The 17,737-nt window shown below is 36.6% G+C and overlaps 1 protein-coding gene across 29 annotated transcripts in view; it reads right to left on the bottom strand.

Moving 5' to 3' along the window:
- The window catches only part of LOC105473289 (PTPRF interacting protein alpha 2), a 510,238-nt gene that overhangs the window by 35,619 nt on the left and 456,882 nt on the right, over positions 1-17,737 (bottom strand). For all 29 annotated transcript variants that reach the window (XM_011727001.3, XM_011727012.3, XM_071071359.1 and 26 more), the window contains 2 exons: positions 5,388-5,469; positions 515-715 (listed from right to left, as the gene is read on the bottom strand). In XM_011727001.3, the coding sequence (XP_011725303.1) occupies positions 515-715; positions 5,388-5,469 (283 nt within the window). The remainder of the gene's footprint in view (positions 1-514; positions 716-5,387; positions 5,470-17,737) is intronic.

Here is a 17,737-nt window from a genome sequence, read left to right as displayed (position 1 = left end):
AAAATATTAAAACTAAAAAAAAGTAAAGTAGTCACTTAAGCCTTGCATCTTTAGTAAGCATTAATGCTTATATCTTATCTCCTGAGAAATTACCTGGGAGAAAGAGAAAGGAAGGAAGAAAGGAAGGAAGGAAGGAAGGAAGGAAGGAAGGAAGGAAGGAAGGAAGGAAGGAAGGAAGGAAGGAAGGAAGGACGGACGGACGGGAGGGACGGAGGGAGGGAAGGAAGAACTTAAAAAGAGTAAGCTCAGGGTCTTGTTGCTTGGAAGAAAAATGTAAACTTTAGATGCTAGCTCAAAAGTCTGCTATGCTAGCTTTCAAGTCTGATATGAATCACAGCTCCTCATTTGAAAACCTATTAAAAATAGCAGCAAGTTTAATAAACAGCAAGCTAAATCTCTTGAGAATAATTCAAGCTGACATTGAAATGTGTGCTGTCACAATTTTGCTCTGTAGACTTAGACACGCTGCTATTTGCCCAGCATTGGGGAAGGGGAGGAGCACAAACCGACTCACAGTTCGAGATGTTGGAGGAGCGGAAGGACTTGTTAGGGAAACCATCTCCTGGATTGCTAATCGGAGTTTTAAGCGATGCAGTGGATTGCTGATTCCAATTTCTCTCTGGATCTCAGTGTCAGATAAAGCAGACATGATGGCACCACTCTTCACGTTGGCTCGGCAGGCTGCAACGTACCATGCAGGCATTCCCAACCAAAGCTGTTAGATAGGAAAAAATGCATTAACAAATTATAATAATAGTTGTCATTTTAGTGTCTCATATGCCAGGAATTATTTTATGTATTTTACATACATGACCTCATCCCATGAGATAAAATGTTACCATTATTTTCCCCAGAGGAGATAGATGCACAAAGAAATTAAATGATGTATTTAAAAACAACAGCAAGGTAGTGATAGAAACAAGATTTGAAATTGAGAAATGCTAGCTCCAGAGACTCTATTTTAACTAATTCATATTACTAGTGATAAAAGTAATTGCTGCATGGCACCAAGTTCCCCTTTGTATGTAGGAACTAGAACGGCTACAAGCCACATTTGATAAGGGACTCAATTAATGTTTGTTTAATGAGTGGCTTCAATTTATAATGCTCCTTTGAAATTCTGAGTGAAGAGAAATTCTGTCACAGAAAGAGACAGCTGTGCCATAGCCAGCCATGTGATTTTGATCAAAACATGCAGTGTAGCTAAGCCACATTTCCACCTACCTTCCTATACCATGTGAAAGATGTGTGAACTTAATTAGATGCTATATATGAAAATGCCTTTTGGAGAGTGAAATGATGTACTAAGAAAGAAGTTAAAATTCAAATCATTGAAAAACTAAAGAAAGTAACAAAATTAATAATGCATCAGAAATTAGAGATTTTAAGGCTAGGCACAGTGGCTCATGCCTGTAATCCCAGCACTTTGGGAGGCTGAGGTGGAAGGATCACTAGAAGTCAGGAACTTGAGACCAGCCTGGCCAACATGATGAAACATCATCTCTACTAAAAATACAAAAATTAGCTGGGCATGATGGCGGGTGCCTATAATTCCAGCTACTTGGGAGGCTGAGGCAGGAGAATCACTTGAAACTGAGCGGCAGAGGTTGCAGTGAGCTGAGATCAGGCCTTTGCACTCCAGCCTGGGGGCAGAATGAGACTCTGCCTGAAAAAAGAAAAGAGAAGAGAAGAGAAGAGAAGAGAAGAGAAGAGAAGAGAAGAGAAGAGAAGAGAAGAGAAGAGAAGAGAAGACAACAACAAACAAAGAGGCCAGGCGTGGTGACTCATGCCCGTAATCCTAGCACTTTGGGAGGCCGAGATGGCTGGATTGCCTGAGCTCAGGAGTTCGAGACCAGCCTGGGCAACAGGGTGAAACCCTGTTTCTACTAAAATTAAAAAAAGAAAAAAAAAATCAGCCGGGCGTGGTGGCGGGTGCCTATAATTCCAGAATTCCAGTTACATGGAAGGCTGAGGCAAGAGAATTGCTTAAGCCCGGGAGGCAGAGGTTGCGGCTCCGAGACCGTGCCACTGCAATCCAGCCTAGGGAACAAAGTGAAACTGTCTCAAAAAAAAAAAAAAAAAGAAATTAGATATTCTGATTTTTTAATTTTGCTGTGAGACTCTTGAAAGACAATTAAACCAGTAGTTCTATCAACAGAGCACGGGTCTGGTGCACCCTCAAGCACTGCGTGAATGCCAATCACAGGCATTATATTTCAGCATCTGAATAACATCACTTAAAGCGGGAATATTCTCCCATTTTCCCCCCATCATTAGTTATGAGTAAGAAGTAGAAAACACAACAAAAATGTAGCAGTTTACGTATTTGTTTTTGAATGTCCAAAAGATTGATTGATATTTTTTTGATATTTGTTGAAATAAATAGGTTGAACAAAGGAGAGAATTGTGAGAGTGAGAACAAGTAAGTGAGATAAAGAAGAAAAACTATAAATCAGCAAAATACGGTGCCAAGAGCTCTAGACTACAAATCAGAAGACCCGAGCCCTAATTCCTTTCCAGTCTCATTGGTGAGTCATGTAACCCATTTAAACCTCAGCCATATTTTCCTCATTTGTAAAATGAAGGAATCAAGCTTGATTATTTCTGAGGCATCGTGATAGCTGTCAAAATGATCTCTACCTCCTGATATCCATTCCCTTCTATAATCTCCTTCCTTTGGAGGTTGGCTTGGCCCAGTGATTTATTTCTAATAAATAGCTGATGCTAAAAGTGATAGGATGTCGCTTTCCAGTTCAGGCAATAAAAAAACTATGGCTTCATTCTTGTTAGTCCCCTTCTGCTCTCTCTTTCCCGCTGAGCTCTCACTCTGGAGCAAGTCAGATCTCAGTAGCCATATGGAGAGTCCCATATGACAAGGAACTAATATTTCTGGCCAACAGCCAGCAGGAAACTGAATCATGACCCTGGCCATATAAATGAGCATGGAAGTGGATTCTCCCCAAGTCCAGACTTGAGATGACTGCTGCCCTGACTGATACCTTGATTGCAGTCCTATGAGAGACTCTGAGCAGAGGCCATCACAAAGCTATTCCCAGACTTCTGACCCATAGAAGTCATGAGATCATAAATGCCAAATTTGGGGGTAATTTGTAAACAGCAATAGATAACCAGTACAAACATCCTTTTAGTTTAAAAATTCTACAACATTTAAAGAATATTTCTCTCTTTTGAAAAAAAAATGCCAACAAACGAAACTTTTTGAGTCAGTGTGGACTGGGTTGTGATAGTGATAAGAGAAAATAAGAGGAAGATGCTGCTTTCTTCCAGTGGGTTAGGCACAAATAATTGACCTTGACGGGTACATTATATATGACCGAAGATAGGACTTAAATATTTAGTTTATAAACTCAAACTGTTCAAAATAACTAACATCTAAACATATCTTCTTTGGATCCTAATGATTTTTTTTACCCCTGTCTTCTAAGATATTTGAATTTCCACACAAGTTAACATCACCCAGATGCCTGCCAATACATTGTTACCAATGTCATCCATAATTAGACCTTTAAGAGTCTTTGATGTGGATAAATGGAGTGTGAAGCATGGAATTCTCGTCGACACAAAATTCTTAACAGGCTGTGCACTCAAGAAGGAGCGAAAGGAGATGAAGTTAAAGCTTTCATTCATTGGATCACTCAGCTCATTCATCTTGTTTATTCCATTTCATAATTTAAGTTGCATTAGGAATCACATTATAGGCAATTTCTATGTACTCAGAATAGGTTTAATTAGCAGAAACTTCACTGTCTGTCATCTCCTATCACCTTAATGTCAGTAAATCTGTTTTTTTTTTTCTTTTTATCTGAAGGATTTGTTCGTCGCTTGCCAAAACAGCAGCGAACTCTTTGTCAAACTGCAGCTCATTTTATCGGAGAAAAAACCGAACAAAGAACTGCTATCATTTCTGAGGTGTGATTTCTTAAGCATTTTGTCTTGTGATTGATTTTTTAAATATAGTAATTTTAAAGACACGGTTGAAAGAAGCAGCTCTGATCGCTAATATCTGATGGCTAATATGCCAAATTTCCCTGTCTGATGTGAAAGAATAAAGTAAAAGCAAAATACAGGCATTTTTCATTCAGTCCAAGAAAAAATACAAAGCATGTTTCTAGATATAGCTATGTAAGTCTATTTTTAAAACTAAAATGGACTTTAATGTTTCGTTATTGATTATTTCTTAGCTCTAGCTATAATAAAATGAAGATAGATAATTTTATAATCCAAGACCATTTAAAACACTGTGTATAATTATCTCTGTCAGGCAAGGAAAGCCTGGATTCTTCTTTGCCCTGACCCAGGCATATCCCAGCAGCTACTAGCAGCTCACAGAGAGAACTGAATAGAAGGGGCAGTGAGCACTACTGTTAAGTGACACAAAAGAGCCCTTTGCAGTCAAATATGTAGTTTCCTCAATATCAGAATCGGTTTCTGCTGCCTTCCACCCTGTTCAGATACTCCCTTATTTTTCCAGAACACTATGTTGTACGGGAAATGCTAAAAACAATTCTTTTATTGTAGCATTCAGTTTGGACACATAAGGGAATAAGGGGTAAGTCTTCTGTTTTATCCCAAGTGTCTAAACCTAGCTGGTCCCTAGGCTTTAGGGAATTAGGTTCAGCAATTAAATGATAGGCAAAGGAATGTCTCTCGGTATATCTAGGTGATCTTACTCTCTTGGATTACAGAAGTGTTGAATATGGAGAGGGCTCTCTGTAACCTGCTAATAAGAAAGGACCCTGGCGTAATGGATGTGAATGATGTTTTCTTGCAACAATAAAACTTTGTTTCTTCTCCGCGGGGCGCAGTGGTTCACGCCTGTAATCTCAGCACTTTGGGAGGCCGAAGTGGGTGGATCACAAGGTCAGGAGATCGAGACCATCCTGGCTAACACGGTGAAACCCTGTCTCTACTGAAAATACAAAAAAATAAAAAATAAAAAAATTTAGCCGGGCGTGGTGGCGGGCACCTGTAGTCCCAGCTGTTCAGGAGGCTGAGGCAGGAGAATGGTGTGAATCCGGGAGGCGGAGCTTGCAGTGAGCCGAGATCTCGCCACTGCCTCCAGCCTGGGTGACAGAGTGAGACTCCGTGTCAAAAAAGAAAAAATTGTTTCTTCTCTGGCTCTAGAAATGAAGAGGGTGTAATTTAGAGACACTTCCTTTTATCCCACTGCATGCTTTCTTCTGCTACAATCACAAAAAGTGTCAGAATAAAATCACAAACCTATTCCCTAGTAAGCAAATAGTCCCTTATGAGCAAATCCAGACTAAGGGGGTGCTGTGATTTCAGAAACTTGCCTTTACCTGTCTCAAATAAACTATCAACTTAGAAGTGATTGATTTAAGGGCCTCCTGGTTTCATTCTCTTACCTCTAGCCATGCGACCACAGTCGGCCCATCCCACTGGGCAAAAGGTAATCCCTTTCTCCGAGCTTCTTCAAGAAGTTCATGCCTGAAGTATATAGCAAAGATTATTAGTCAGGTATATGGAAAAATATGACTGTGATTATTTTTAATGACAATATTTTAAAACAACCAATCATTCTTTACAAGATTTTTTATGATACTATATAGAATAACAGAATTCCTTTTTCCTTTGAGTAATACACACACATCATCCATTGATTTTATTAGGAATGAAGCATTGACATAGAAAAGTAATTATTCCCAACATTTATTTATGAAAATTAGAACATTACGTGCTAATGGAATTAGAAGTGGAATTATATTATCAGCAAATATCTTATCCCTTCAATGAGAAAATGGCCCAAATGTTCATATTCAAGTATGCATTATGGGATCTAAATGTGGCTTTTTCCATTTGCCCTGCTCTCTTTGTCTTACTATCTCCATGGCAAAGAAAATGCTTACATAGAGAGGCAGAAGATAAATTTGGTCCTTTTAGTCACATTCTAGTGATGTGGTTGATTTTAGTATGCCCTATGGGTCCAGGGGTCTATCTTAGGAGTTATTTGTCTGGACTAAGAAACTACATCTCACTTGGAGAAAACTCCAAGGTAAATTGATTTCTAACACTCGAAAGCAATGTAAGGTGTGAAATTCAATGGTACACTGGTTTTTATCTATAATCACTACTGTTTTAATGAAATTAAAATATCTTAGTAATAATAAATGGTTGTTTTGATAACAAAAAGATGCAAAAGAACCCTGAAAAATGCATCTATAATTTCACTGACTCTTACTGATTTTTAGAATTGACATCCACTTACAAAACCAATTTGAGATCACTCATTATTGAGAGAGTAGCTATGTGCTTTCATTGAAACTCAAATTGATATATACTTGGCAGGACTATGTTGGAAAATACATTCTCTTTATTTTAGTATGCCTTGATCTTACACACAGATGATAAAAACATGGTATAATAATTGCTTTATTTTGAATGTGTGTTTTATGCTTAGGAATATTTCACGAAAATCATTTATGAACCCCCAAATGGATAATTTGATTATTTTCTGCTATTGATCAATTAGTTACTTACTGTGGTAGACTATATTAATGTGTTAAGATATATAATGAATAAAATGCCTTTCAACACAGGGTTTTCTGTGTTTGTAATAGAGGCTACCAAAAATGCATTAAAAAAACCCAAAGGGCAAACAACAAATTTAAGTTATAGTAGCTGAAGAGACATAAATCAACTGCCGTTTCATTTGAGTAAGGTCTGCGTGTAAGGTATTCAGCACCTGGGAAAGGGAACAGCGACACCCGTGCTCTGAAACTAAAAAAGTAGAAGCACTTCCTCACCTGGCTTGCTCTATCATCCCTCATTCCCTCAGGTCTCCCAGTGACATTCCTTTACTGAAAACCAGTTTCAAATAGCTTAGCCTCACTGTGACAGATATATTTATAGAAATGGATTGAAGGATCAAAAAAAAAATACCTATTAGGTATTTATTGAACACCTGTTGTGGACTGAGACTTGTGTTTGGTGTCGAAAATAGATATGGGTCTAATTTCCCAGGATATACCCTGTTAGATGGACAAAACAAACACTTGAAACTGTCCAAAAATACCATACAATACAATACAATACACAAACAGCTGCCAACATGAAAACTTGGTGATGTACCTTCTGAAGTATGTCATTTTGGAAAAGGGGTTAATAGCCATTGAAGGTGTTGTGAAGGCATTGTGGCAATGGAGCTGGCTTTGAAAGAGGTGGGCAGCTAGGAAAGAGGTGGGGATGGCATTCCACGCAGGACAAGCACCAATGGGGAAGGTATGAGACTTAACACGAAATATGTGGAAGAAAATTTAGGGGAGGCCTTCACAGAGTTAAAGCACGTTGTAAGAGTTGTAATGTTAAATCCAGTAGGGAAAGGGACACTTCTAGTTATGTCATAGGTTAGGGACATTAAAAGGGAAGAAACAAATTTACATTTACTATTAGTTTTTGCTTCACGTAGTAAAAAAGCAAGGAAATATGCACTAATAACCTAAGGAGCACATAACATTTTCAGAAGTGTATTATATGAGTGGTACAACAGCTATTTTTAAATATTAGAACACTTTCATTTTGAAACTTCTGACTAGTTCCCTAGTAAAAATTCCACTAGAAAGGCCAGATTGATCCTGTTGAGTCTGATCATGTAACTTCTCTGCTCATAACTCTCCAATCACTTCCTGTCTCACTGGGAATAAAAGCCAAAACAGCTGCTACAATCTATTCTACCTATGTCATCTCTCTGCCTAAACTCCCACCTTAGTCAGCAACATTGGCCTCCTTGTTGTTCTTTGGAAACAACCCAGACCTCTTTTCTGCCTCAAGATCTTTGCAGCTCACCTGGAATGCTCTTCCCCTCTATCTCCACATGGTTGACTTTCTCGGCTACTTTAAATCTTTACTCAAATATCACCTGTTCTGAATGTCTCTTCCCCTACTCCCTGAAAACCCCACCTAAAAACTCCAATAAGGAATTTCTTATCCCCATTGTTTGCTTTATTTTTTCTCCAAGGTATTGCCATTCTAACACAGTATGTTATTTACTCCTCATTCTGTCATCTGCCAATAAAATGTAAGCTCAAGGAGGCTCTTTGTTTTCATATATTCTGTTCAGAGATGAATTTGAAGTCTAGAACAAGGTCAGGCACAGAAGAGGTACTGAATAAATATTTGTAAATGTTAAAGAAAATGCCAATCAGTGTTTATATTTAGGTGCTTCTTGTTTCAGTAAATTGTGTTCTATAATGTTTTGTTTTTGTAGTCCAAATAGCTTTTTCTATTTTACCTTATAACCATGTACAACATTTTATGTTGTAAAGAACGAAATGTTTTTCTTGTACCTTACCTCCCCTTGAGCTTTTTGTTTCCCACTTTGTCACAATAGTACTGATTCTAGCTGATCCCAAGAGTCTGATCTGTCTGGGTCTCCTGGTGAGAATTTGGTTAAGAGGCAACCCAATGTGCCCAAATCGTTCCGTTCTATGAACAGAAATATTGATAATACACTTGTTTGGGAAATTATTGAGCAATATGCCCACTGAAAAAGTTTTATTTTCTTTGGTTTTGTTTTGTTTAAATCACAAACTCTAATAGCAGGATGACTTAAGTAATCGCAGTCTAAGAAAATGAGATAAGGGAGCTCAAATCCTTTGGTCTACAACTGTTAGGGCAAAATCTCTAGCATCTGTCTTAGGGCTGACATACTTGAGACTGTGGAGAAATGGAACAGATGGGAGGGATGGCTAGGTTTTACACCAGGACTGTGTACTACATGATGGTAACTCTAGATGTGCTTTTCCTTAACCTGAGAGAAGTATCAATTGTGTAAAAAAGAACAGCATTGAAATTTCCAAAGCAATATTGCATTGCATTATTATTCTCAATTATAAAATAATCTGCACCATACAAAATTTATAAAAGGCATATATCTGGGCATGTTGACTTGAGAGAGAAGCAATGCTAGAAAAATACAGCAATGTGGGCAATGCTATAATAGTTGGAAATAACTGAATTTAATACATGATGATATGCTAACAGATTATTAAGGGTAGCATTAATTACATAAGGGCATGCTTATTCTCATCAAGTTTTGGAGTTACTGTCAGAAAAATAGTGATCTGAACTGTTTAAGAAATACTGAATGACAAACTGATTTGGCACAAACAAGCCTTTTGGATATACTGGTGTTCTCTGTTCAACCTGTCCATGTATGGAAAGGGATTTAGTCTGGAATGGATTTTCTTTGCAGCTAGAATTCAACTTTTTTAAAGGTCAAGTGACAGTTCTTCCAGTAAAAGGACATGATCACTTACCCCTGTACAAATTTAACTCTGAAAATTACTCTCTTTCCTGTAGGCCTGAACCATAATTTAGTGTGTTTTTAAAAATAATTTCAGACAATCAAATATTTGACCATCTTTTCCCAAAGGATCACTTGTGCATCACTAAATTTTGGGGCATGCATTTCAGGTTTAAGATTCAGAATAGATTTTAGAGGACATCAGCAGTACTTCCTTTTAGAGGAAGTATCAGGCATGGAAGTGTTATCACTTGTGTCAAAACACAAACAAGAAAAGTACTAATTGCAAGAAATAGTTATTTTGAATCAGTACAACTTCTGAATCATTGTGCATTTTCAAGAAACACTCTTCAATAAAGAATGCTGTTAGTATCCTCCATAGGCCTCAAGCTGTCCTATTATTGATATCAGTAAGTTACTGTGACTAGAAAGTGACATTTTAGGAGGCAACATGTGGTGAGCACTCAGGTCTGTGAATAATTTGCAAGCCCATATCTAAAGGTGCAGAGGGGAGGCTGCACTTGCTATGCCTGAACTGAAGACAGGAACAAAGAGTTGCACACATTACATAAGGGCATGCTTATTGTCATCAAGTTTTGGAGTTACTGTCGGAAAAATAGTGACCTGAACTGTTTAAGAAATACTAAATGACAACTGATTTGGCACAAACAAGCCTTTTAGATATACTGGTGTTCTCTGTTCAACCTGTCCATGTATGAAAAGGGATTTAGAAATGACTAGATTCAAAAATTTCTAGATAAAAGATCAATAGGGTCTAAAAAACATAAATAAATCAAGAGCATTTGCCAGGCTTCGGATTTCTAACTTTTAATCCAGGCTAATTAAGCAAGTGGGTGCAACTTTGGTTAAATGACTAAATCCAAATGGAAATGCCTGGATCTTCATTTTTAGGTTTTAAGTCTCTCCTTAACAATTGCAGTTGTGGTCTAATTGGTATATGAGTAGGGTCTCTGGCTCCCATCTCTTGCATTTTTATGCCATCACATGCCTTCCTGCCTTATCTCCCTACACACTTTGTCCTGATTTTCATGATTCAACAAAAATGCTTCCTTTCTACATCCATCCTTCTCTTGCCCTGGAGGCAATATTTACCACTTTCATACACAGGCCCCATAGTTCTAAGCAATTTTCTCTATAGTATCTTTTATGTTTTATTGAATTTGTTGGTTCACAAGTTGTGATTCCCAACTCCATGGGCTTAAGAGCAGAGACTTCATATGCTGTGTGTCTGAGTTGATTAGGGGTTCAGTCATCTAATTTTTATAGACTTACTATGTGCCGTCTTTTGTCTTCAGCAAGCAAAGAATAAAGCCAAGTGAATCTCTGACCTCAAAGACCATACATTCCAGTGAAGAAGGAAGATTTGTATAAACACATATACACATAAATAAACAAAATAAGTTGAGCCATTGTTATGTGTTCTACAGAAGGTAAATTAGACTAAGGTAGTAAAGTAGGCAATGCTTATAGTGTTCTGGGGACATAGATGTCTATGACAAGGCAACATTTGAGTAGACACATGTACATTGAAAAGTGGCATGGAGTAGGGGTATGGTGGAATATGTTTCAAGCAGAAACATAGTATAAAATTCCTATTAAAGGAGTGGAATTAAATGTTTGAGCAACTGATAAAAGCCAAGAAAGGCCAGTGTGACTGGAGTGAATTGAAGGACAGGGGAGTTGGGGGTGGAGGAAGACGGAATTGGAGAGGTAAACAAGAGAAAAGTAAGATCATGTTGGGCCTTGGGAGCTGAAAAGGAGTTTATTCTAAATGTAATAAGAAGCCATCAGATGGTTTAAGCACAAAAACGTAACATAATTTGTACATTATAAAGATACTTCTGGCTCAAGCACGGACTTGAGCCAGGTCAGAGTTGTGAGAGCTAAGGATACAAGTTAGAAGGTCGTTGCAATTTTCAAGTAGAAGATAATTGTTGCTTGGCACTGAGCTGTGGCAGTAGAAGTGGTGAGAGGTTATTGGAATAGGGATTGAGGCATACAGCATACATTCAATAAATTGTAACTGAATGAAAGAATGCATGCCAAATTAACTTCTTACCAGCTATATGTTTTTTGGCTACGTACTTAATCTCTTTGAGACTCAGTCTTCTCATATTTGAAGATGATTATAAATTGATCTCAATTTATAAGAACTAAATAAGATAATATTTACAAAAGCACCTAGCAGCCAATATGTATTCAATAGATACTAATTTTAGTTCTCCACTTTTTCTTTTTTTCCCAAAGCAATTCATTGTATGTGCTACCATCAGATTAGCCTCCTTAAAGTAAACATTTATTAGCTTACTATATAACTCAAATTTCTATAATGGTTTTTAATTTACTATTGAAATAATGGCCTTCAAGGTCATTCTTGATCTGCCCCTAAATTGTGTTTCCAGATTTACCTATTGTATCTCTTCTCTCTAGCTATAATGGATACCCACCATTCTTTGCACTTTACCTCTTCTGTTCTACTGAATTTCTCTCCATTTGGAATGGCCTTTCCTCAATTCATACCCTTCAAATCTTCTCCATCCCTTGAGCGATGCCACTCATATCATGTGCAAGACTGTGGTAGACAGTTCACTGTATGTACACAGGCTTATTTCCTCTACACCATAATCCCCTGCAGTCATGAGCCATGTCTCACTATTTAAAATTACTTATTAGACAATCCTTTCCATAAATAGCTATCCTATTGGCAACCATATTGAAATGGTAAAACTTGAATTTGTTAGTGTTTGTATTTGCAATTGTGAAAAATGAAATTAGTTACTCAAAAAAGTCACATACCAAAGGGAACAGTATGTCTCCTCCTCATTCTTCCCAATGTGGGTGGTTTATCTCTGTCAGTGAAAAGATACTTTATTCACAGACCGCTTACTTTAGCATGCTATTCTGGGACTGCCAATTTGTGGTATGACTGTCCAAATACCATACAGCACTGTCCCCTCTGTCACTTATGATGGCCATTTCATTCACCTTCTATTTGATGACTGTCATTTTCCCCTTCATACTTTCTAATGCCTCTTCCTTTACTTTCTACTGTCACTGACACCACAGTTTTTTCTCAGCCTTTAATTGGTCCTTATCTCCAGGCTTCTTACACTGATATTTAAAAAAATCTGCTTGGAAGACAGACTTTATAGCAGAGTGGGTGACAAAGTGACTCCTAAAATCAAATCGCTTGAGCTTGATTCCTTTGCGCGTCCTTTTGGGCTGTGCATCCATAACAAGTCACTGTATTTTGCTGTGGTTCAGTTGCCTCATATGAAACCATGAAGCTGATAATAGTACCCATTTAATAGGGTTTTTATGAAGGTTTCATAAGAAAATATGTATAATATGATTACAACAGTGCCTCCCACAAAGGCAATGGTCAATAAATGTGAGTTTCTTTCTCTTTCTTTCTTTTTTCTTTCTTTCTCTTTCTTTCTTTCTTTTTTCTTTCTTTCCTTCTTTCTTTTTCTTTTCTTTCTTTCTATCTTTCTTTCTTTCTTTCTTTCTTTCTTCCTTCCTTCCTTCCTTCCTTCCTTCCTTCCTTTCCTTCCCTCCCTCCCTCCCTCCCTCCCTCCCTCCCTCCCTCCCTCCTTCCTTCCTTCCTTCCTTCCTTCCTTCCTTCCTTCCTTCCTTCCTTCCTTCCTTCCTTCCTTCCTTCCTTTCCCTCCTTTCTTTCTTTCCTTCCTTCCTTCCTTCCTTCCTTTCCCTCCTTTCTTTCCTTCCTTCCTTCTTTCTTTTTCTTCTTTCCCTCTTTCTTTCCTTCTGGTTTGTTTTTTTTTTTTTGAGTCTCACTCTGTCTCCCAGGCTGCAGTGTGGTGGCGTGATCTCGGCTTACTGCAACCTCTGCCTTCCAGGTTCAAGCGATTGTCTTGCTTCAGCCTCCTGAGTAGCTGTGATTATAGGCACATGCCATCACGCCTGGCTAAATTTTTATATTTTTAGTAGAGATGGGGTTTCACCATGTTAGCCAGGCTGGTCTCGATCTCCTGGCCTCAAATGATCTGACCACCTCAGCCTCCCAAAGTGCTGGCATTACTGGCATAAGCCACTGTGCCTGGCCAGGTTTTACTTTCAATAATTATAGCACTGTCCTCTAAAAACCTTTCAGTGTTTCCTCAAATGTCTAAAGAATTATCTTTAATCTTCATTACAAAGATATTCGTTTAATCTTGATTTAATTATGTAATTACCTTTCCTTCTAACCAGAATTGAAAAGTACTTTCACGGTTTGTGCATCACCAATTCCACCTTTGCAAATACCATTTCCTAGAGTGGATAACTTGACTGCTACTTTTTCAACTATCAACAACCTTGTTTATTTAATTCCTGGCTTCCCTTTTATATGAAATATTTTGTGATCAGCCCAATCTACAATTATCCTTTTCTCCTTTAAAATATGGAAAACTTCTCCTTTAAAATATGTCAATCTCACCCATAGAAATCATTTTTTTGTGCCTGAGGCATCATCTCCAATCCAAGAGAGTAAAATCCTGAAAATCAGAGTTTGTCTTCAAACTGTATCATGCATCTTTCTTTGGATGCACTAGTCAAGAACATCTTTTGAATGACTGCTAAATTATAGTCCAAAAAAACTCACAATGTTGACAGTCACCTAGGATACTTGATTGTAGGGCATTTTTAAGTATTCTATATTTTTATAACTTCCAACTGTTCATTGCATCTTAAAAAGAAATAAGAATTCTGCATCACAGTTACCCAGGTTGGCTGCAGAGAAAGATTAAAATGTCATATCTAACATTCAGAAAGACATTTGGTAAACTGACTGAGTACTGCCAAAGCTTTTGTTTAAGCCCTTATCATCTGACGATGATGGTGATGGGCTCCTAGAGTCTCTCTGTCTCTCGTTTGGTAACTTCTCCCTTCCAACCTCCAGTGAGACCTTCTCAAACAGAAATCTTTCTTTAAGACTCACCTGCTTGAAAGCTTCCCCCACTGTTCTCAAAATAAAGGCCAAATATCTTATAAAAAGACCCTTCATGATCTGACTGTCTCCCTGGCTTTTTCTGCTCAGCCAACACTGAAATACTTGCTATTCCCCAAATACCTCATTCTATTTTACCCCTCCATGACTTGCTATATGCCCTTTTCTTCTGCCAAGAGCATCCTTCTTTACGTCACCATCGTAACAACTCTAACTTATCCTCCAGACACAACTCATACTTAATTTTTTCTATTAAGATTCTAAGTCCTCTCCCAGGCAGAATGAACTCTCTCTTCTATGCAAATACCATAACTTGTATATATTATACTTGTACTTATTATACTTTCACTTAAAATTTAAAATACAATCTAAATAAAATGAAATAAATTGTATTACAATTTAATACAGTAAGTGCTATAATTGAGATGCATCTAATGTGCTCTCCTGTTCATCTGAACCACTTCATATTCTTATGAGATGTAATATAGTGGTTTGAAAGAGCAAAGGTTCTGGATGCAGACAAATTAGGCTTTGGATCACACAAAACAATAACTAAATGTGCATTTATCACTTACTATCTATGAAGCACCACCCTGTTTTTATGTGTATTAACTCTTTTAATTTTCATAATAATCCAATAAGATACATATTGACACACATTTGCAGATGAGAACACTGAAGAACAGAGGCCACTTGGAGTCATGGAACCATCGAATTGCAGAATCGAATTTGAACCCCAGTAACCTGTCCACAGAGTCAGCTATCTTAACCGCCACGCCATCTCTTAGCCAATTAACATTTCTGAAATTTTTCATCACTGAAGAATAAGGATAATAGTGCCTTCCTTATTTTAAGTGTAAAATAAAATAATGGTCTCCTACTTTTCTTTCTTTTCCTATGGTTCATTTATTTTTAGAAGTGGCATACATTTATTTGACTTCCTGGTTAATATATAAGGTCTTTACCTTCTTATTGTCACACATTTCAATCCTCAGCATTATAAAAGAACAAACGAACTGTGGCTTTTCTTTTCTTGTTATTCCCTAGTAATATCAGGTTGTACATCTTGGCCAGAGAAAAGTTAGCCTAGTTTAAATGAATGAGATAGAGAAGTTGAATTTGTTGCCATTCATTTCATTTCAATTGATTTTGTAATAACCATACAAAATAATTCTCTGGTTGAAAAATTTACCTTCAGAGCTACTGATTTACTATGGCACATAACAAGTACTTATTGATAAAACCAGAAGAAATAAATATGTGGCTTGCTAAGAATGAAGAATAAAATATAAGTCAAATAATGTGACAATATAAAATACTTAGTATTGCAGCACAGAAAATAAATCTTCCTTACACAATACTAGCAGGAAATGTGCACAGACTTCACACTGTTGTTAATTGTAAAATGTATATTGTTCCACTAAAATTCAGCATTCAAGAGAGTAAATAGGATGTAACCTCCTCAAATTTCAACCAAACAATGGGCTTATTATTCAGGAATCCACACTTGATTAAGTCTGTGAAAACTAAAACTACGTATTTGAGAAGCTAGTTGAAATTCTGGTCAGCAAATGCGAATACAGTATGGTGCCAACTCAATTATTTTTTTTTAACATCTGCAAGCTGAACATGTATATCTTAGTTAACATAATTATTCTAAACAGAAATATGTTACAAATTCCAATCAGCTGCTTCAGAAGATTGACTACCTAACTATACATATTTAGCTTCATAAAATTAAGTTTCAAATTCAACATTAAATTTGAGTTGTTTTGAAAGCACAGCATACTGTGATTTTGCGTATGTGCAAGTGCAAATGTGTGTGTGCCTGTGTATCCTATTACTGCATATTTTCACATTTGGTGAAAATGTATGAAAATCTATGACACATTTAAGTAGTGTTTTATTCAGATTCCAGTAACACACGCTAGGCTGTTTAGATTTCAAATAATTTCATTACATTGAAACCAAAATTCGTTAACATTGAAACCTTTCATCTTCAAGCTTCTCTGAAATATAGGGCATAGTCTCAGGAAAGAAATTTATTTGTGAATTGAATTTGGATTTACATAATCTCCTTCCTTACTGTGTTTTGAATTGAATTATTTCCAAAACCATTAAAAAGGTATAAATACCCCCCGACACACACACACACATACACACAAATATGATTGAATCATACAATTATTTATGCTGTTATTGAAAATGAGAGGGGCTTATATTACTCCCCATTAAACAATTTCACTTTTGCAAGACACCATAGTCTGTACATCCCAGTCACTTCCTAATAGTAATTGGATAGTAATTGGGGACCTACTGGAAAATATTGTAATTTTTCAGGTTATATGAATACCATTTAGATTAGATTGCTCTAGTGTTTCATCTAATTTTATACCGTCTTTTACTCAGTTTGGAAGTTTATAGTTTGTATGCTTCTGAAGGTACACATATTCTCTCATACTGTTGTAGGAGATAAGTAGATAATAATATTAGTAAGTACAAAGAATATTTCAGTCACTCAGGGGCACGTAGCAAATAAGTGGGGAAGATGGAACTTAAACTCTATCTTCTGATTCCTAAGTCAGTATTCTTTTTTCTTCACATCCTCTTATGTCATCTTCACTATGTTGTACTATCTTCCTTGATATTATATTATTCAAAGCTCTCTTTTAGTAATTGTACTAGGGAAATGATGTTGAGGTCCTAAAATGTTTAAGTCTGAGGAGCACGTGCAAGATAATAAGAAACTGAATTTTAGAATGAAGGCCATTATATCAGTTTCTTATAGTCCATTAATAAAAATGCATCATTCATTCATTGTTTTTCAATATTTCATTCAATAAGGAATGTGGGGAATTAAGTTTTATTTCTTGAAATTATTTTCCTCAGAAAAATTAAAAATCATTAGAAAACAGAAGACCGAATTTACATGATGACATGAAAACTCTGCTTTAAAACTCAATGTCGAGAACATTTGTTATTTTCAAAAAGAGTTTACAACATTCATTTGGCCAACATCATTGACTAGTACTCTAACCACAACTTGCCTTGCATTTTTAAGAACACCTTACTAGAGCTTTCCTTAATTCCTCAGTATTGTAAAATATCCTAACTGAAGCAAATACTGCATCACTAAATCATTTAGTTAATGGCAACTGAAACTTAACATTATATTAAAAATAATATAAACCTTACTAGTTAATAAAGTAATATTATAAAGTAAATGAATTTATATTGGCATACAAAATATATATATAGCCAACTAATAATACTTTTCATAGTTTCCTGGATAATTGTATCTCACTGTAGTCATTTTATTGATAGAAAATAACACTGCTTTAAATTTAAAAGCAATACCTTCTTCTCAGTCCAAAGTGTTTTAATAGCTCACCATGTTACAAATGCAATAGTCTACACCAATCTAAATATTATGCATATTTTATTTTACTTTTTTACTTTGAAGCCAAATCTGTGCTAGGAATAGATAA

This window comes from Macaca nemestrina, chromosome 10 (assembly GCF_043159975.1).
Source record: "Macaca nemestrina isolate mMacNem1 chromosome 10, mMacNem.hap1, whole genome shotgun sequence".
Taxonomy (NCBI): Eukaryota; Metazoa; Chordata; class Mammalia; order Primates; family Cercopithecidae; genus Macaca; species Macaca nemestrina.
Note: the sequence above shows the minus strand (reverse complement) of the source record. Positions and strands in the feature narration are given on the sequence as shown.